Source organism: Pithys albifrons, chromosome Z, assembly GCF_047495875.1.
Source record: "Pithys albifrons albifrons isolate INPA30051 chromosome Z, PitAlb_v1, whole genome shotgun sequence".
Taxonomy (NCBI): domain Eukaryota; kingdom Metazoa; phylum Chordata; class Aves; order Passeriformes; family Thamnophilidae; genus Pithys; species Pithys albifrons.
The window spans coordinates 23061262-23075892 of record NC_092497.1 but is presented as its reverse complement, the minus strand read 5'-3'; the positions used below and the strand labels follow the sequence as shown (position 1 = coordinate 23075892).

At 37.1% G+C, this 14631-nt stretch overlaps 1 protein-coding gene across 2 annotated transcripts in view; it reads right to left on the bottom strand.

Annotated features, from left to right (window-relative positions):
- NLN (neurolysin) overlaps positions 1–14631 on the bottom strand; it is a 49809-nt gene that overhangs the window by 34195 nt on the left and 983 nt on the right. For both annotated transcript variants that reach the window (XM_071579924.1, XM_071579925.1), the window contains exons 2-3: positions 3050–3306; positions 521–669 (exon numbers count right to left, since the gene is read on the bottom strand). In XM_071579924.1, the coding sequence (XP_071436025.1) occupies positions 521–669; positions 3050–3306 (406 nt within the window). The remainder of the gene's footprint in view (positions 1–520; positions 670–3049; positions 3307–14631) is intronic.

Below are 14631 nucleotides of genomic sequence, written 5' to 3'. Positions count from 1 at the left end.
TTCTCATTAACCTTAATAACTTCAAATGATTTCTAAATTCAAAATTTTCAACAATTTCAATAAAGCATAATTTTGGACAAAAATTCAAAACCTGCATAAGCCAATGTAAATACAGTGGTATATTGCCTTTTCCTTCCCTCTTGGAACATGTTCAAGTAGCTCAGCCAAAAGAAAACAAAAAATTTGAACACGTTCAAGTAGCTCAGCCAAAAGAAAACAAAAAATTCTTCTCCTGAAAAGTTTCCTTATGTTAGTTTAGCTTCCTTGTACCAGCTCACTGGCAGACTGAAGTCAAAGCTATAGCAAAGGAGAGCAGGATACACAGACCTAGACACGAGAGGCAGAGAGTGGAAGCACCAAGGTACATTGTTTTCTGTTTGCAGCTGTGTCCCCCTGGAAAGGTTTGACTGGCACAGGCACAGATAAAACACAGAGTCATCTTGGAAAGCAAGGTATATATGAACTAACTTGAGATACATTTAGATACATTTCACAAGTTATGCAGACATCACTGATTTACCTGCAAATAAACAATCTTCTGAAACACATCTTCTCTCATGCTCATCTCCACATCAAAATTAGAAAGCTTTTTGTCAGCTTCTGTACTTGCTAAGCGTGTCTCTTTGTCAGGTGAGACGTGCTGGGGAAAATCCAACATGCTTCTTTCCACTGTTTATGAAGTAATGAACACAGAAGGTAGACATGACTGAAGGATAAGGTACTTTCCCCCTTCTCAAATTTATAGAAGGCATAAGAAGCAAGTATCCAAAGCAACCCAACACTTCAGATCAGGCTTGAAGCAAATAAAGTGATTACAGGTAACGTACAAATGAGTATGTGAAAGGACAAAACCACACACTATAGCAACAAATAAATGTTTTACAGAAGCTATCACCCAAACTTGATTATCTCATCATCTTCTACAAAACCAACTGAAAGGTGTATAAACATGATACAAATGGTTCATCTTCCAAAAGTCATGTAAGTGAAGACTGACATTTCTCAGCTGGCACAGATGCTTCCATGTTAGCATTTGAAGTGAAAAGCTCTGAATCTTTCAAACATGCCCATCTGTCCTGAAGTTATTTTTACATTGCTAAGAGCTCAGTGTCACATGCCCATGTACTGCACTTCTCTGTGTTTAAGTAGAAAAAACAAGCCACACTCAGAAGATGCTGTCTATGTGTTCTAAACTTTCAGAGATTGTAAACTGAGTAATAATACTTTTTTAGAATATACAGACTAAGTAAATCCTTGCTTATAAAAGAAATACTACATCTTACACTGAGATTGAATAGAAGTCCTAAATAGAAGGGATTCAGTTATAATGTCTCTCCTCTTTACCACTCCAAAAACACATTTCAGAGTAACAACATTTTAGCCTGATTAAAGCTTTGTGATTTTATGTCATGCAGTTGTTTTATCAAGTCCCACGATACTCTCAGCCCTTCCGGAAACCTCTGGAATGCAAACAGGGGCATATGGTTCTTCTTGAAGTCCAGAGGAAACTTTCCCCTCCACCTTCTGCCCTTATGCCAAGATATTTAAAAATGTTAAGGTGAGTTTTGTCAGCTTCCAAGTGAAATGCAAGGCCTGTTGTCATCTGTCTTTTGCGATAATAAGTACCAGTTACTGGGGCAGTAGGCCTTTCATGTGAAAGGGACACACCAGCCTTAAATTCCAAGGTTCTAATGGAAGTCTTGCAGTGGTAATACACCCTTACAACATGCCATAGGCTATTTCACAGTAAGTCATGATAATGTCACATAAAGCTTTGAAGATTAGCATTAAAAGCTTAAATGGCACCCACTACTGCAATAGTATGTAGTGAAAAAAGTACGTCTTGGATTAAGTTGTGGTGGCTATGCAGAGAAGCTGATGGCCACTATTTTCCAAGTCAAACAGATTCTCCTTCTAACTTAATTTTAAGAAGGGAGTTTTATGCCTTGGTGAAAAAGCTTACAATAATCATGCCAAATACATCGATACAATTAAAACTGAATCTGGCAAGAAGCTGTTTGAATGAAGATTGTTCAGTCTTTCCTGCCAGCATAAATTCTGGCCAATTCACTGGCTGTGCCTAAAGTACGATTTTAACTAATATGAAAGTCAGATTAATATTTCAGTCCAATCATTTGGGCTGCAGGCTGTTGTTTTTTGCTAGTCAAAGCTTTTACTTCAAGCCAAGGTGGCTGTTTTCAGCACTTCTGTGGCTACTGCAGACTCTTAAAATATTTTTAAAAACTTGACATTTATTACGTTGACTGCTTTATAAGCAGTGCAGTCACCATCAGACAGGTTTTTCAAAACAAAGCCATTCAAAACAGGGTTTATATTTCTCCCACCTCCTCTGACTGACAATTAGTAACAAATTAACTGAATTACCTGTGTGGGGCCATTAAACTCTATCCACACATTGACATGTCTTAATAATTCAGTCAGAACAATCTAGATGTGACTGCATGACCAATCTCTCGCTGGATTCTTTAAGGCCTTGCAGACCATAATATAAAGGTGAGCAAGTAAAGCAATCTTCTTCTAGAACACCTCCAAGAATTTCTGCATTCTGAACTGTCACTTTCTCCACTAGTTTATCAACCTTTCCACTGCTCCATTTGACTTGCTTGTCTCAGATTCTGCACTGTCTGAAGAAAGCACTGCTTATCAGGTTTAATGTATCACAGACCACAGACACTGCACGTTGTCTCCTGGCAGCTGCACACAATTGGAAAGGAAACGTAATTGTGTGGAGCTTCACATGCAAAAAAGCAGCTGACCAATGCAGTTCTCTGGATACATCAAAGGTATCAACAGCACAGTTTTGTTAATCCTTACTTTTGTCTCTAGAAGAAAAGGAGCAGAACTTTGTTGTTTATCATGTCACATATTCCTGAGAGGTCTTGAAATATTATTAAGACCAGAGACTCTTGAGGAGCCTCTGCATGTTCCACACAAGAACTGCAAGGATCACAATTGTAAGCATTGACTAATTTTTCTCCACGTTTCTTTACCTGCCTCATGGAAAGAATCACAGAAAATATACACTGACCTGCATATTCCACTTCTATATCTGCCAAAGCCCGTACAGTATTTTCATGTGTTACTTCTTCAGTATCAAGCATCCCGACTTTGTCATAGACATGCTTTGTCTTCCTGATGAGTTCTTCTGTTCTTGTTCTAATTTCCTCTGGTGACAGGTCCCACTTCAGAAGGTTCCGCCCCGATGCTATGTATGAAGAAGCCTTGAGCTGGCTGGTAATTTCTGTTCCTAATGTCATTCTCAACACAAGCTGTGGCCCAATGGACCTGGAAGTACAAAAATGATCTTTGCATGGCAAGATTCTAGTTCAAGTAAAGATTAAAAAAACAGCATCAGACTATTTTGAGAAACAAGAACAAAGTCCTTTTTAGAGTAATAGCTGTCCAGCAAGCTGTTGCCTCTATCAATTAAGTCTAATAATAAATCTGCCTTCTGCGTTTTCCATTTAGAGTATGACTAAATGCAAACAGGAATACAAACTTTGGTATTGACAAAACCATACAGATTAAGTTCCTACACAACCTTCTAAGTGAAATAGAATTGCAGTTACTGAAACTCTACAGAAAAAGACAGTATTTGCATTTTTGAAGTAAGGAATAAAACCCACATAGTAACTTGTAGATGACAAAGAATGACTGCAAAGATACACAAAGTAAGACATAAAATATACCACTTGGTTGTGTTCATTGGAGCAAATAATTTTATATTTAAACGGGATGTCTGCCACATAACCAGCATGGGAGGAAAACTTCCAGTTGTTACTCACTTGCAAATTTATTCCTTTAATTGTTGTGGATTTTAAATAGACAGTTTCACTCCTTTGCCAGAAGAGGTCTATATGTTTACTGTTTGCTACAGTTTATGTCCTAGTAATCCTGATCATGTAAGTCAACTGTATGTCAGCTTTAGCTAGCAGAAAGGTTTACATGTGCAACCAATCCCAGAGTGCTGGGCAACCAATGGCTGCCTTTTCACTAATCTTTTTGACAACATTAAAAAAAATTAGTTGGAGCAACTAATCCAAATACGTCAAGAAGATACTGGTTTCAGAAACAGAGGCTTCTACCTTTCCACTGCAACAAACCAACACTCGTCTTGGTTGTGTAAAGAAGGATACAGAATCAGGCAACTGACTGAAGTGAGGCTGATAGAAACCACACAGCCAACAATGACTGTCCAACTAAGTCCACCCAGCAACTACAGTAACAGTTCAGTTATATATGAAGTAGTTACTGAGGAACACAATAATTTCATGATAATTAAAAAACAGCCTGCATTCAAGGAGTAAAACTTGCTGCTGTGTTTACTGCCATAGGAGGATCACAAAAGCATGCTAGGAGGATTGATCTCTGGCTATCAGACACTGTCTTCCCATCTGAGCCACAGAATGAAAAAAAAATCTTATGCTGTTACGGTAATAATGACAACTTAAAATTTTCAACTATAACTCAAGAAATACACAGAGAGCTTGTTACAGAACTCGATGTTTACTTAACACTGTTTTTCATTTAGTAACTTTTTCTCTTAATGCTAGAACTGTACCTGTACTGATTTTATTGTCAAGCCTGACTGCCATGTGCATAAGTGCATAGACAGGATAGGGCATACAATGCAGGGAGCATAAAAGGATAGACAATTTTAGACTGAAGGAGTAACAAAGCAGAAGAGTGAAATGCCAGCAAACTAAAAAGCGTTGCACACATGGCTACTGTTTGAAGGCAAGACTGTTTGTTAGAAGTCTTTCTTGTTTATAAGGGAATTTCTCTCAACCTAGCCAAAATTATCTTTTTTCAAGACAAAACCACAAGACAACATTTCTACCTAAGCTTTATGTTGAAATTTTGTTTTCCTTTTTACCAGATGCTTCAAATCCTCCCATACCAGTGCCAGCAAGTTGTTTACTTCTCCCTTCTACTGGAATACAGAAACATCAATGTCCAGAATATTGATGATTTCACTTTGAAAATGAAGTCTGAATAAAGAACATGTGTTCCACTTCTGTTCTTCCTCTGTGACACCGAGTTCTGGCATTAATGCCTTAGTAGCTTCTCCACTGACTACTGAAACTTTGAATCTGAACTAGAAGTTTATGATAAATGAATCTGCTTTCATGAAAGTAGTAGGTTAAGTTTTAGCACTCTCAGAATGCATTAGTTTCCCATCCCAAAAACCCACTGAATTCTACCCTAGATCTAAAAATCCACTGAAGAACAGTACTTCATTAGGTCACAAACATTCCCACTGGACTGCGCTATGTCTAGTTTTTTCCACATTGATGGCATAGCTGTAGTATGGCCTCTTGGAAGCTGAAGGGGAACCTCCTCGAAAATAGGTTCAAGGCTCTGAACTCTACCCCACATCATCCATCCCCAAGAACATCAGGAAGAATACAATGTTCTGAATTAAGGTCAAAATAAAATAGAGTCAAAGGAAAACAACAGCTTGAACAACATAAAAGTATGCTAAAGTGCAAAATATTAAACAGATACTCTTTTCTTAAAGGGAACCTACGGCTTTCTGTCATTCAGTATCTTCACGCAGACATGTAGAAAACACAGTTCTGTCAATGACCAATTACATATTATCAAAAATAAACACTATAACAGGCACAGCACCGACAGATTCATTTCAGCCTGTCCAGATTCATTAATAATTAAAGTTGAACTGAGTTCAGAAAGTTGAATGCAGGGTCCCAGATTACTGCAGAGCAGTATTCTTCAATAGCAAGGAAAGATGCCACCTGCTTTTTTTAGCATATTGTCTAGTTGCACTGAGACATACACATATAAATTTGACTGGTGTACAAATCCTTGCCATAAACCCCCAAAAGTTGTCGTCTACCTGTTGAAAACAGGAAAACAGACCTGCCCACTTTTGAATTGCTAACATGTTGCCTCCTCCTGCAGTCATTCATGTAGATTATTTTTAGTAGTAGGCAGTACAAACTCAGAAAGACCTCAAAGTTTTTCTAATTGACCAAGTGAGGGTGGGACTTCAAAAACTGTAACATAACATCTCATATAACACCAGTCACTAAAAATAATTCTTCAAATAACCATTTACAGACATGTTGCTACCTTGCTACCAGTCAATCAGATGTCCTTGTACTATGAACCAAATGCACTGACATCAGATTAATCAAAAAGAGTAGGCAAGTAAACATATAAGCACAGGTGAAATCTTGGCCATTTCTTTCATGGCTTAGTATTTTTAATTATTTATCTACATAAAACTGTAAAGAAATAAATGCTCAAAACTCTGTGTACCACACTGTAATAAAACTGATAATTTATTAACTTTACCTTATTTGTTCAAGAAAGAAACAAAGAAACAATGCCAAGATTAAATCTTATAAAAAGATCACAAAGAAACAAGAGTATAGCTGAAGTAGCAGAAAGCTCAAAAATTCTCTGCAGTTACATTTGTCAAGTTATTAGAGAGAAAATACTAAATTGTATCACTGAGGGAATATTTAAATTTCCAGATATAAACTGGAAAACAAATTCTATTAATAATGGTAGGAACCAGATGTAAAAGCAAACATTTTTCTTCAAATACCGAACCAAGCAGATGCAATTATTATTTTAGGCTTTCTTTGGGTAAATGGCAGCAACACTAGAGAAGAACCAGCTTGGACTGAGCAATCAGCTGATTCAGTCTGAATTAGACAGAAGGATGTGTGCCTGGCATAGGCTGTTGCTAATGCCTGAACTGTCTGGTTCAGACTCTTTCAGCTACCACACTCAATTTTCCTGCAGTGTAGTGCAGAACACTAGATGGATCCAAACAAGCCTGGGTTAAGGATAACGTTCATGTCCAGCAACAGTATTGCCTTAAAACATTCTTCTGGCAGTGTTCCTCCCTCTGTTGCTCATTTCTATCCCTGTACCCACTCCATCAATGGCAGCAGCATAACTGCTGTTAGGGTCATACTTTGAAAAGATTTAGGAAAGCATACAGATAAAAAATAGAGAGGACCTGAAAAATTCAGGCGGACAGCTTTTTTTCAGCTAATCCCATCACCTTTTTGATGTTTGACTTCAAAACAGCTGTGTTGGCCTAAACAAAGGCTAAAAGGCATCATCAGTCACTGAAGCCTGCACTACTGCTGGAAACATGTCTCAAGATGATTGCTGTCAGTAAGCATACAAAGCTAATGTCCAAAAGTTAAAAGAGCTATTGAGGCCAAAAGGCCATGCTGACATAAGAATGAAGTAGAATAAATAGGTCAGGAATACATGTAAGCTGGAATTGCAAGAGACGTTTGTAAGCATCAGGGCCGTAAAATTCTGAAACAGGTATCCAACAGGCACCAGCAAGTGAAAATACCTCTATTTATAACATGGTGATTGACCAGCCTATAAAATGCATCATATTATGTGGTTACCTAAGGTAGCATGGGCCGAGATCATCTCAAATGCCCTTCCAGTACCTATGTTCCTGTGAGGCCCTTCAAAATCTGCAGCTTGCACTGGCCTTTTTATGGGGGAGTCCTATGGCATCTAATAACATCAGTGGAATGACATACAAGGCAGACTACATATTATGCATTTGTGCATTATGCATAAATATATTATGCCTCTGTGCACCACTTCATCCATTTATGAGAATATCAGGAGGAAAGGCACACAGTCTGACTTGGATTTCCAGCTAAAACAAAGAGTACTATAGAGGCAGCTGTTTTCACAAATTATAGTATTAATCTGCCAATCCCAAATGCAGTAAGAATGGTATTTTCTACAAAAGCAGACTAAGTTGAATAACTCTTAAAGGCTTAATAGCTACTTCTAAAAGAGGATTTCAAAGAATAAAGCAAAGCTTGTAAGTTACAGACTGCAATCATTGCAGAATGCCAGGTAATTTACCAACAAATCTATAATTTGATTACTTAATGCCTCTGGAGAAAGGGGAAGAACCTTTATAATACTCTTTTACAGCAATACAGTCACCAACAGAACTGGTGCAAAGACAAACAACACAACTGAATTTACAGACTTGGTTTTGAACTTGTGCAGTACCTTAAACACATTAAACATTTTGGTAAGTTTAGTTTTGCTTAGAAATATTTTTCGTGACTGAAATATGCCAAGCAATTTTTTTGGCATGTTTCATTAACACTACTAAAATAAAAGAAGAAAGCCACAATCTGTGAAGAAGCAGCAGCAAGGGGTAGCACCAGCTTTAGAAAATACAAAAAAACCCTGTAAGCTTGCCCATATGCTCCTAGTACCGATAATCACTATATAATACTGTTAAGATTTAAGGCTGCTGCCTCATTTAACTCTAATTAGAGAGCTATGACTCCATCCAAAACTCTGTAATGGCACTTCCCAGTTTTCAAGTCAATCTTCACCTGAGAACAGCACTAGTTACAATGACAACTGTAATTTTACAGAATAAAGTGATCAAATGAACAAATATATTTCTGGGAAAAATATATAAAGACCAATTTATTGTACGTGCAAATAGATCTGGCAGTTCCATGAAACCAGACAGAAAAACAGTGTTTATCAGCTTTCATGTAGGAGGTAAAACTGTATTCTCTGCTGACAAAACACCTGAGAGAGCAGCTTCAGAAATGGGGTGGCAGCCAAGATTTCAAAAAGAAGAGAGAAAGACAGAGGCATAGTACAGCAAATTCAGAGAATTTAGTCATATTAAGTTCTTAAATACTGTAGTGGCATATAAATACAATTAGGTTTTGCTTGCTTCACCTTATGGGTACCTCCAGTGGACATTCCCATGGATATCAGTAAGAGCAGATTTGCAAATCACAACTAACACAATGAAAACCCTTTCAATTGGTAACTTATGATATGAAAAAAGTTGCCAGTTTTAAATTTTTGTCTTTCTGTCTTTTTAAATAGCCTATCCTAAATAACACTTCCATGTCTCAAAGGCTGTAGGAGAACCAGTGCTGTACGCTGGAAACCAGCCCTGTGTTTGTGAAGACCATGTTCTCCCATTACCTGCCATCAACATACACAGGGGCTCAATGTTTTCACTCCACCTAGCGGCCTCACCAAATGAAAAACAAAGCAAAAAACTAAACATGCCCTATTAATGCAATATAGAAGATGACACTTTGCCTCAGGACAAATCATTTATTACTCAAACAACTTGCCATATGTTGGCATTTCGCTGAAAGTCAGACTCAAGTGCTACCAAACATATAAAAATGACAGCAGGACAGGCATGGTTTAAGTAAAGCTTTATAAGAGTCAAGCATCACATGAAATAGAATATTTTTTTTATTTAAATGAAGAAGTTAAAAGAATTTCAAAACCAAACCACAACAGCTATTCAGCAGCATCTAATGTAATGTATATTACAAAACCAAACCACAATGGGTATTCAGCAGCATCTAATGTACATTACAGTTAGTCAGTTCTCAAGATGGATTTTAACAAAAATTTAAGAAGCTAAAATATTTGTATTATTTAGAGATTAATTATTGCTTGCATTTTAAATGTCTTCATATTGTTTCAATTTTGACTCACAGCTTCAGACAATAAGTAACCATATATCTTATAATAAAGGACAAAATCAATCCAAGTAAGCAAAGAACTGGGTTACTCAAGGCAAAAACAAGAATGGAAGGTGGAAAAAAAAGTACAAGACAGAACAAGAAAGGTATGGTCAAATGGCTCAAAGCTAATTACAGTCCAACATTAATGTAGCTGAGCCAAGGGAATAACAATACAACCCTTCAACACAAGTCATCCCTTTTTCCTGCTGGACAAACACAGCTGAAGTCCTTTTTCCACTTTGCTTCTCTGTCCTTTCATCTATTTGGCTCTTGAAAGTGCATGCAAGAGTGAATACATGCTTTGAATTCCTGGGCCATTTTCTTTGGAAAAGTACTGGCCTTTGTGTCATGACTGTTTGGCACAGACATATCATAACAAAAGGATAGCACGTTTAGTACTTCATAATTTAAAGCTTCATAACTACCATCAGAAACTAATTTGTTTGCACTGCATTTGAAGAAATATAAGAAAATCTAGCACCTTTTAACACTAAATCTTAATTTTGTTATCACACCTTTCAGAAAAAAAGAATTCTCTGCCACTTAGTTCACTGTACACTCTCCATTAACTACACTTTTAGCTCTTCAGATCAAAATGAGCAATTCAAAAAACTGCAAATTATGGAAACATGTTCAAATCTTTATTGATACATGCATTACCCTCAGTGCTGCTTTTATGACCTCACTATGTGGCAAGAAATTCTGTTTTTTCCAAAAGAATGAACATGAACAGAAAACTAACTAAAAAGGTGCTCTGTGACAGCTAAAAAAATTCCCTATCTTAAATGGGAAATCATACAAGTCCATAACATAATACAACTTATATCTTGTCCCCTTCTCCCCAGTTCCCTTCAACAGTCTTTAAACGAAAGGAAGTTGGAAACTGGTCTGATTGCCTTTGATATGAGGAAGTGCTTTCAACACAGTTATCCGTAATGGAACTCACAGAAAGGTCAGGGTACAGTTTCTGCGGTGTGTTTGATCTCTAAAGTTGTGAAATCCATGGTTCCAAGGGAAAAAAAAAACCCTAGTGAAAACCAAACCAAACAAATAAAACTCCCAAAACCCAGCCAACCAAACAAGATCAAACACCAAAAACCCACAAAAGACAACTTCAAAAAAAGAAGAAAACCAAGCCTAAAATTACTACCACTACATTGGGCTTCACAGCCATTATGTGAACTGAATCCATTCTATGTCACAGCAAACCTCCAGCACAGCAACTTTCTTGAAGGATCTGAGGAAGGAATTTGACTTTCAACACCTGCATGCATACATATGTGCATACATATATAATATACACACATGCACACATATATATACATACACATATAGTTGTAAGATACTGACTATGAGGCAGAAGGCATTCATTAGGGTTGTCCTGTTGTTTGGTTCTACTATCAGGTGAACTGTGAGAAAACAGTGGAAAAAATACTGCTTTTTGGGCTGTCCAGCTCTCTCAGGTGCTGCTGCATAAGAACATATTTCCATGATGCCAGCAACAAACAGCAGGTGACACACATGCTGTTCAGTGCAAATACCACACACTGCCAGGATAGTTCAGGACTTGAGTGCAACCAGCTAATGCATGAGAAACAGCTTGTTGACTCCCATCTGAAAAAAATGTGGTGCTGCAGGACAGAGAAAACTATTAAGGGTTTGTGAAACACAAAAGGTTTTTGATTAACATTTACTGTTAAAATGAGTTCAACCTACCATGGAGAGAAGCTTTGATTTCCCATTGATCTTTAGTCTCCTACAGTCAAAGAATAAGAAACGTTCTCTTGTCATCACCAGTTAGTTGGAAAACTACGTCTCCATAGCGGATAATGACCTAATCTCACTTACTTACCATTTTAAACCAGTGATCTCCTAGGGAAGACAGTGCCTTGTAGTGTGTCATGTGCATTTTATTGCTTGCAAAATCCCAAACAGCCTGCTCAACACCACAAATTAAGAATGCAAGGGCAGTCTGTTTTCTTGTCTGGCTTCTGAGTGAACAGTGATTTAGTAACACTGAGTGCTTCCCAGGATGGCTACAGGTTATGTGAAAGGCTGCATGTTCCAGCACAGGAAGTATGGCACAGAACTTTGCTCATTTAACATTCTAGTGCAGAAATAAAAAGTGTCACTGTTACAGATGGAGCTTCTCTTACAGATGACACAAACACAAGATGCTGAATAAGATTTGCTCATAAACAAGTGCAATTACCACCGTACTCAGCTTGCCTTCCCTAATCAAAACACAGATAACATACAAAAAACCAATCTCCTCTAGAGAGGAAAATGTAGACTCACAATCTATTGGAATTCTTTGAAGGGGTCGCAATCAACAGAGATCAGTCAACATTATCTGTTTATTTTCCAAAGTCTCTTAGCCAAAAGGGCCTAAAGAAATCATGCTGCTGTGAGAAGGGATACCCTCTTAAATAGCTAAAAACTAGGCTGTTAAAAATGGCTGCTCATTGTTCTGAATGGATTTAGGTGACCAGTGGAGCCCTGCAGAGTTCCATACTGGGTGGTCTGTATTTTTTTCCACATATTTATACCTTATCTACAAAAAACTGGAATTAATGACATTTCAAAATGTACTGATGATAATGTAATGTACTAAAGGCAGCCACAAAGATGAAAAACAATGTCACAACACAGGAAAGTTTAAAACTATTAACAAAGTCAATTTCAGTCTTAATAAATGTGAAATGACACACACTTTGGATCTAATAATTCTGGAGACATAACAGCTTAACAAAAGTATCAACCAAGAAGCAGCTACAAATAAAATGATATCATTTAGGAGAGATGTTAACAGAACAAAATGCAAAAATTCATTATACACATGCATTTTTCATCCTCCCAACAGTTAAACTCTCATGTCTTCTGTTCTCCCACCTGCCAAAACCTTTTTCTGTTCTACCAAGTCATGATGACTTAGAAACAATCACCTACAGGGAGCACTGGACTCGATTCAAAGAACAACTAGACAGGAATCTTCAGAGCAGCCAAAAAAATGAAAAAGAAAGGCAAGCAACAGAGGAAGTACTTCAGAGATTTATACAATCGTCAAGAGGACAGAGATAATGAACAGGAAAAAATTTTTTCCCTGTCACTTCCTACACAACTCAGTAACAGACCAAACAGTTTTAACTGGCAGTTTCAATATAACAAGGTATTACTGGACAAGAGATCATATCGGAGAACTGGTTTTGTGTTATTAAGTCCTGAATTCCTAGACTGTTCTGAAAAGATAGTACTGAAATGTTCATCCTATCCTCTGTGCTTTCTGAGCTACCTGATCCTGAGTTCTGCAGAAGAAAAGTCAGACTTTTGAACTAACTCAAACTATTTAAAAGAAATCTTTCCAAGCCAGGCATTTCTTCCCTTAAAAAGAGAATGATAGAACAGGAATGTCCTCACAAGACAACTACATTGCTCAGTGAGGTCCAGCTGGTGCTCCATGGGACAAATTCAGTCCACAAAATGCTTCTGAGCTTAACAGCTTTGTCTCAGCCAGTCCAGGAAATAATTTTGTTCTGCAGACTCTTTCTAATACACAAACTGCTCTTCTGGAGCCTGCTGTGGTTAGACACGTGGTAGCTGTAGCTTTTGGCTGCAGCAGAAATTGCTGCTACACAGAAGAGGTTGTGCAGTCCATGGATCACAGGGAAAGGGAAAAGTGTCTCTTCCAGCCTCAGGTTCTTCCTCGTTTTCTTCCTCATCAAGAGAAATGTCAGTGTTCAGAGTTTCTTTCCAGTGATGGAGATGTAAAGGTAGATCTTAAATATAAATTCTAGTTTTTCCAGAGCCCATGTACATGTATTTTCCTATTCAAAACCAGATTTTGAAAATATTCAAAGAAACAGTCTGAATTTACAAATCCTAGAAAATTATTTTTACGATGCTGAAATTATTTAAATCAGTGTGTCCACTTTTATTCCATTTTTTCCATTTCTAAGAACATGCTCATAAAGTAAACAAACTACCGTGCATACTTAATTAATCTAGACTGTCTTTTTCCATGTATTTTATTGACTTAAATATAAAGCTTTAATTTTTTTTATTCCAATCGGGAAAATATTTAATTGGAAAAAGCCTCCTTCCCAAACTCTGCCTATTTTAACCAAAAGAATCAAACCTTAACACCATTTTATCTAATGTAAGGCATGATACTTGAAACTTGCTAAGAACTGTCATTTCTACCTCACATTAATGTACCCTTGCAAAAAACCAGAAGCTGAGAACATTTGCTATTTAATATTTCTGTGACCAATTCCTTAATTTTGGAAAGAATACTCTCTTTTGAGAAACAATTATTTGGGCAAACTGAAATGATGACTTGGAAAAAAAAATCACAATTAACAAAGTGCAGCAACCATTCCCCACTACATTTATTTTTACTTAAGGAGGTGTCTTCGGTGTCCAAATGCAAACTGCAAACAAAGATAGACACTCTAATTTTTATCTAAAGAGAAAAATTTCCATACTTCTTGTCCTTTCCTTTCCTTCTTTTTGATGAAAAAGTCTGCAGGACAAACAAAGACAGTAACAAAATACTGAGAACAGTGAAAATGACTACACAAAAAAGGAAAAAGAAAATAGACGTGCACTTTATTCTGGATCAGAAAATACATCAATTAATTTTCAACAGCAGGAGCCTTATGAAAAGAAAATATTCTGAATCTTATTTTGTTTGCTAATACCACCCAATCCTAATTTGACGTGAACAAAGGCTGCGAAATAGAACAAAACCGATACACCTTATGCAGTAAGCACACAACTACCATTTCTCAAAGTCCACGAGGTAACGTTTTCATTTTAGGCTCAAATTCAGCTCTCTTCTCATTACCATATTGTATTTACATTGTGACCCTCGTACTATTTCTATGTTTCCTATCAAATCTGGTCCTCTGCAGAAATTGAGAATAAAAGCAATGAAGCTCATTTTCCTAGTCCATCTAAAACTGCCTACAAGCCTTTCTACATACTGGTTTTCTGGAGTCCATTTAGAGCTCGTGTCCATTACAGAGAAACATTAGTAATCCCCTATGCCAAAACATATCGA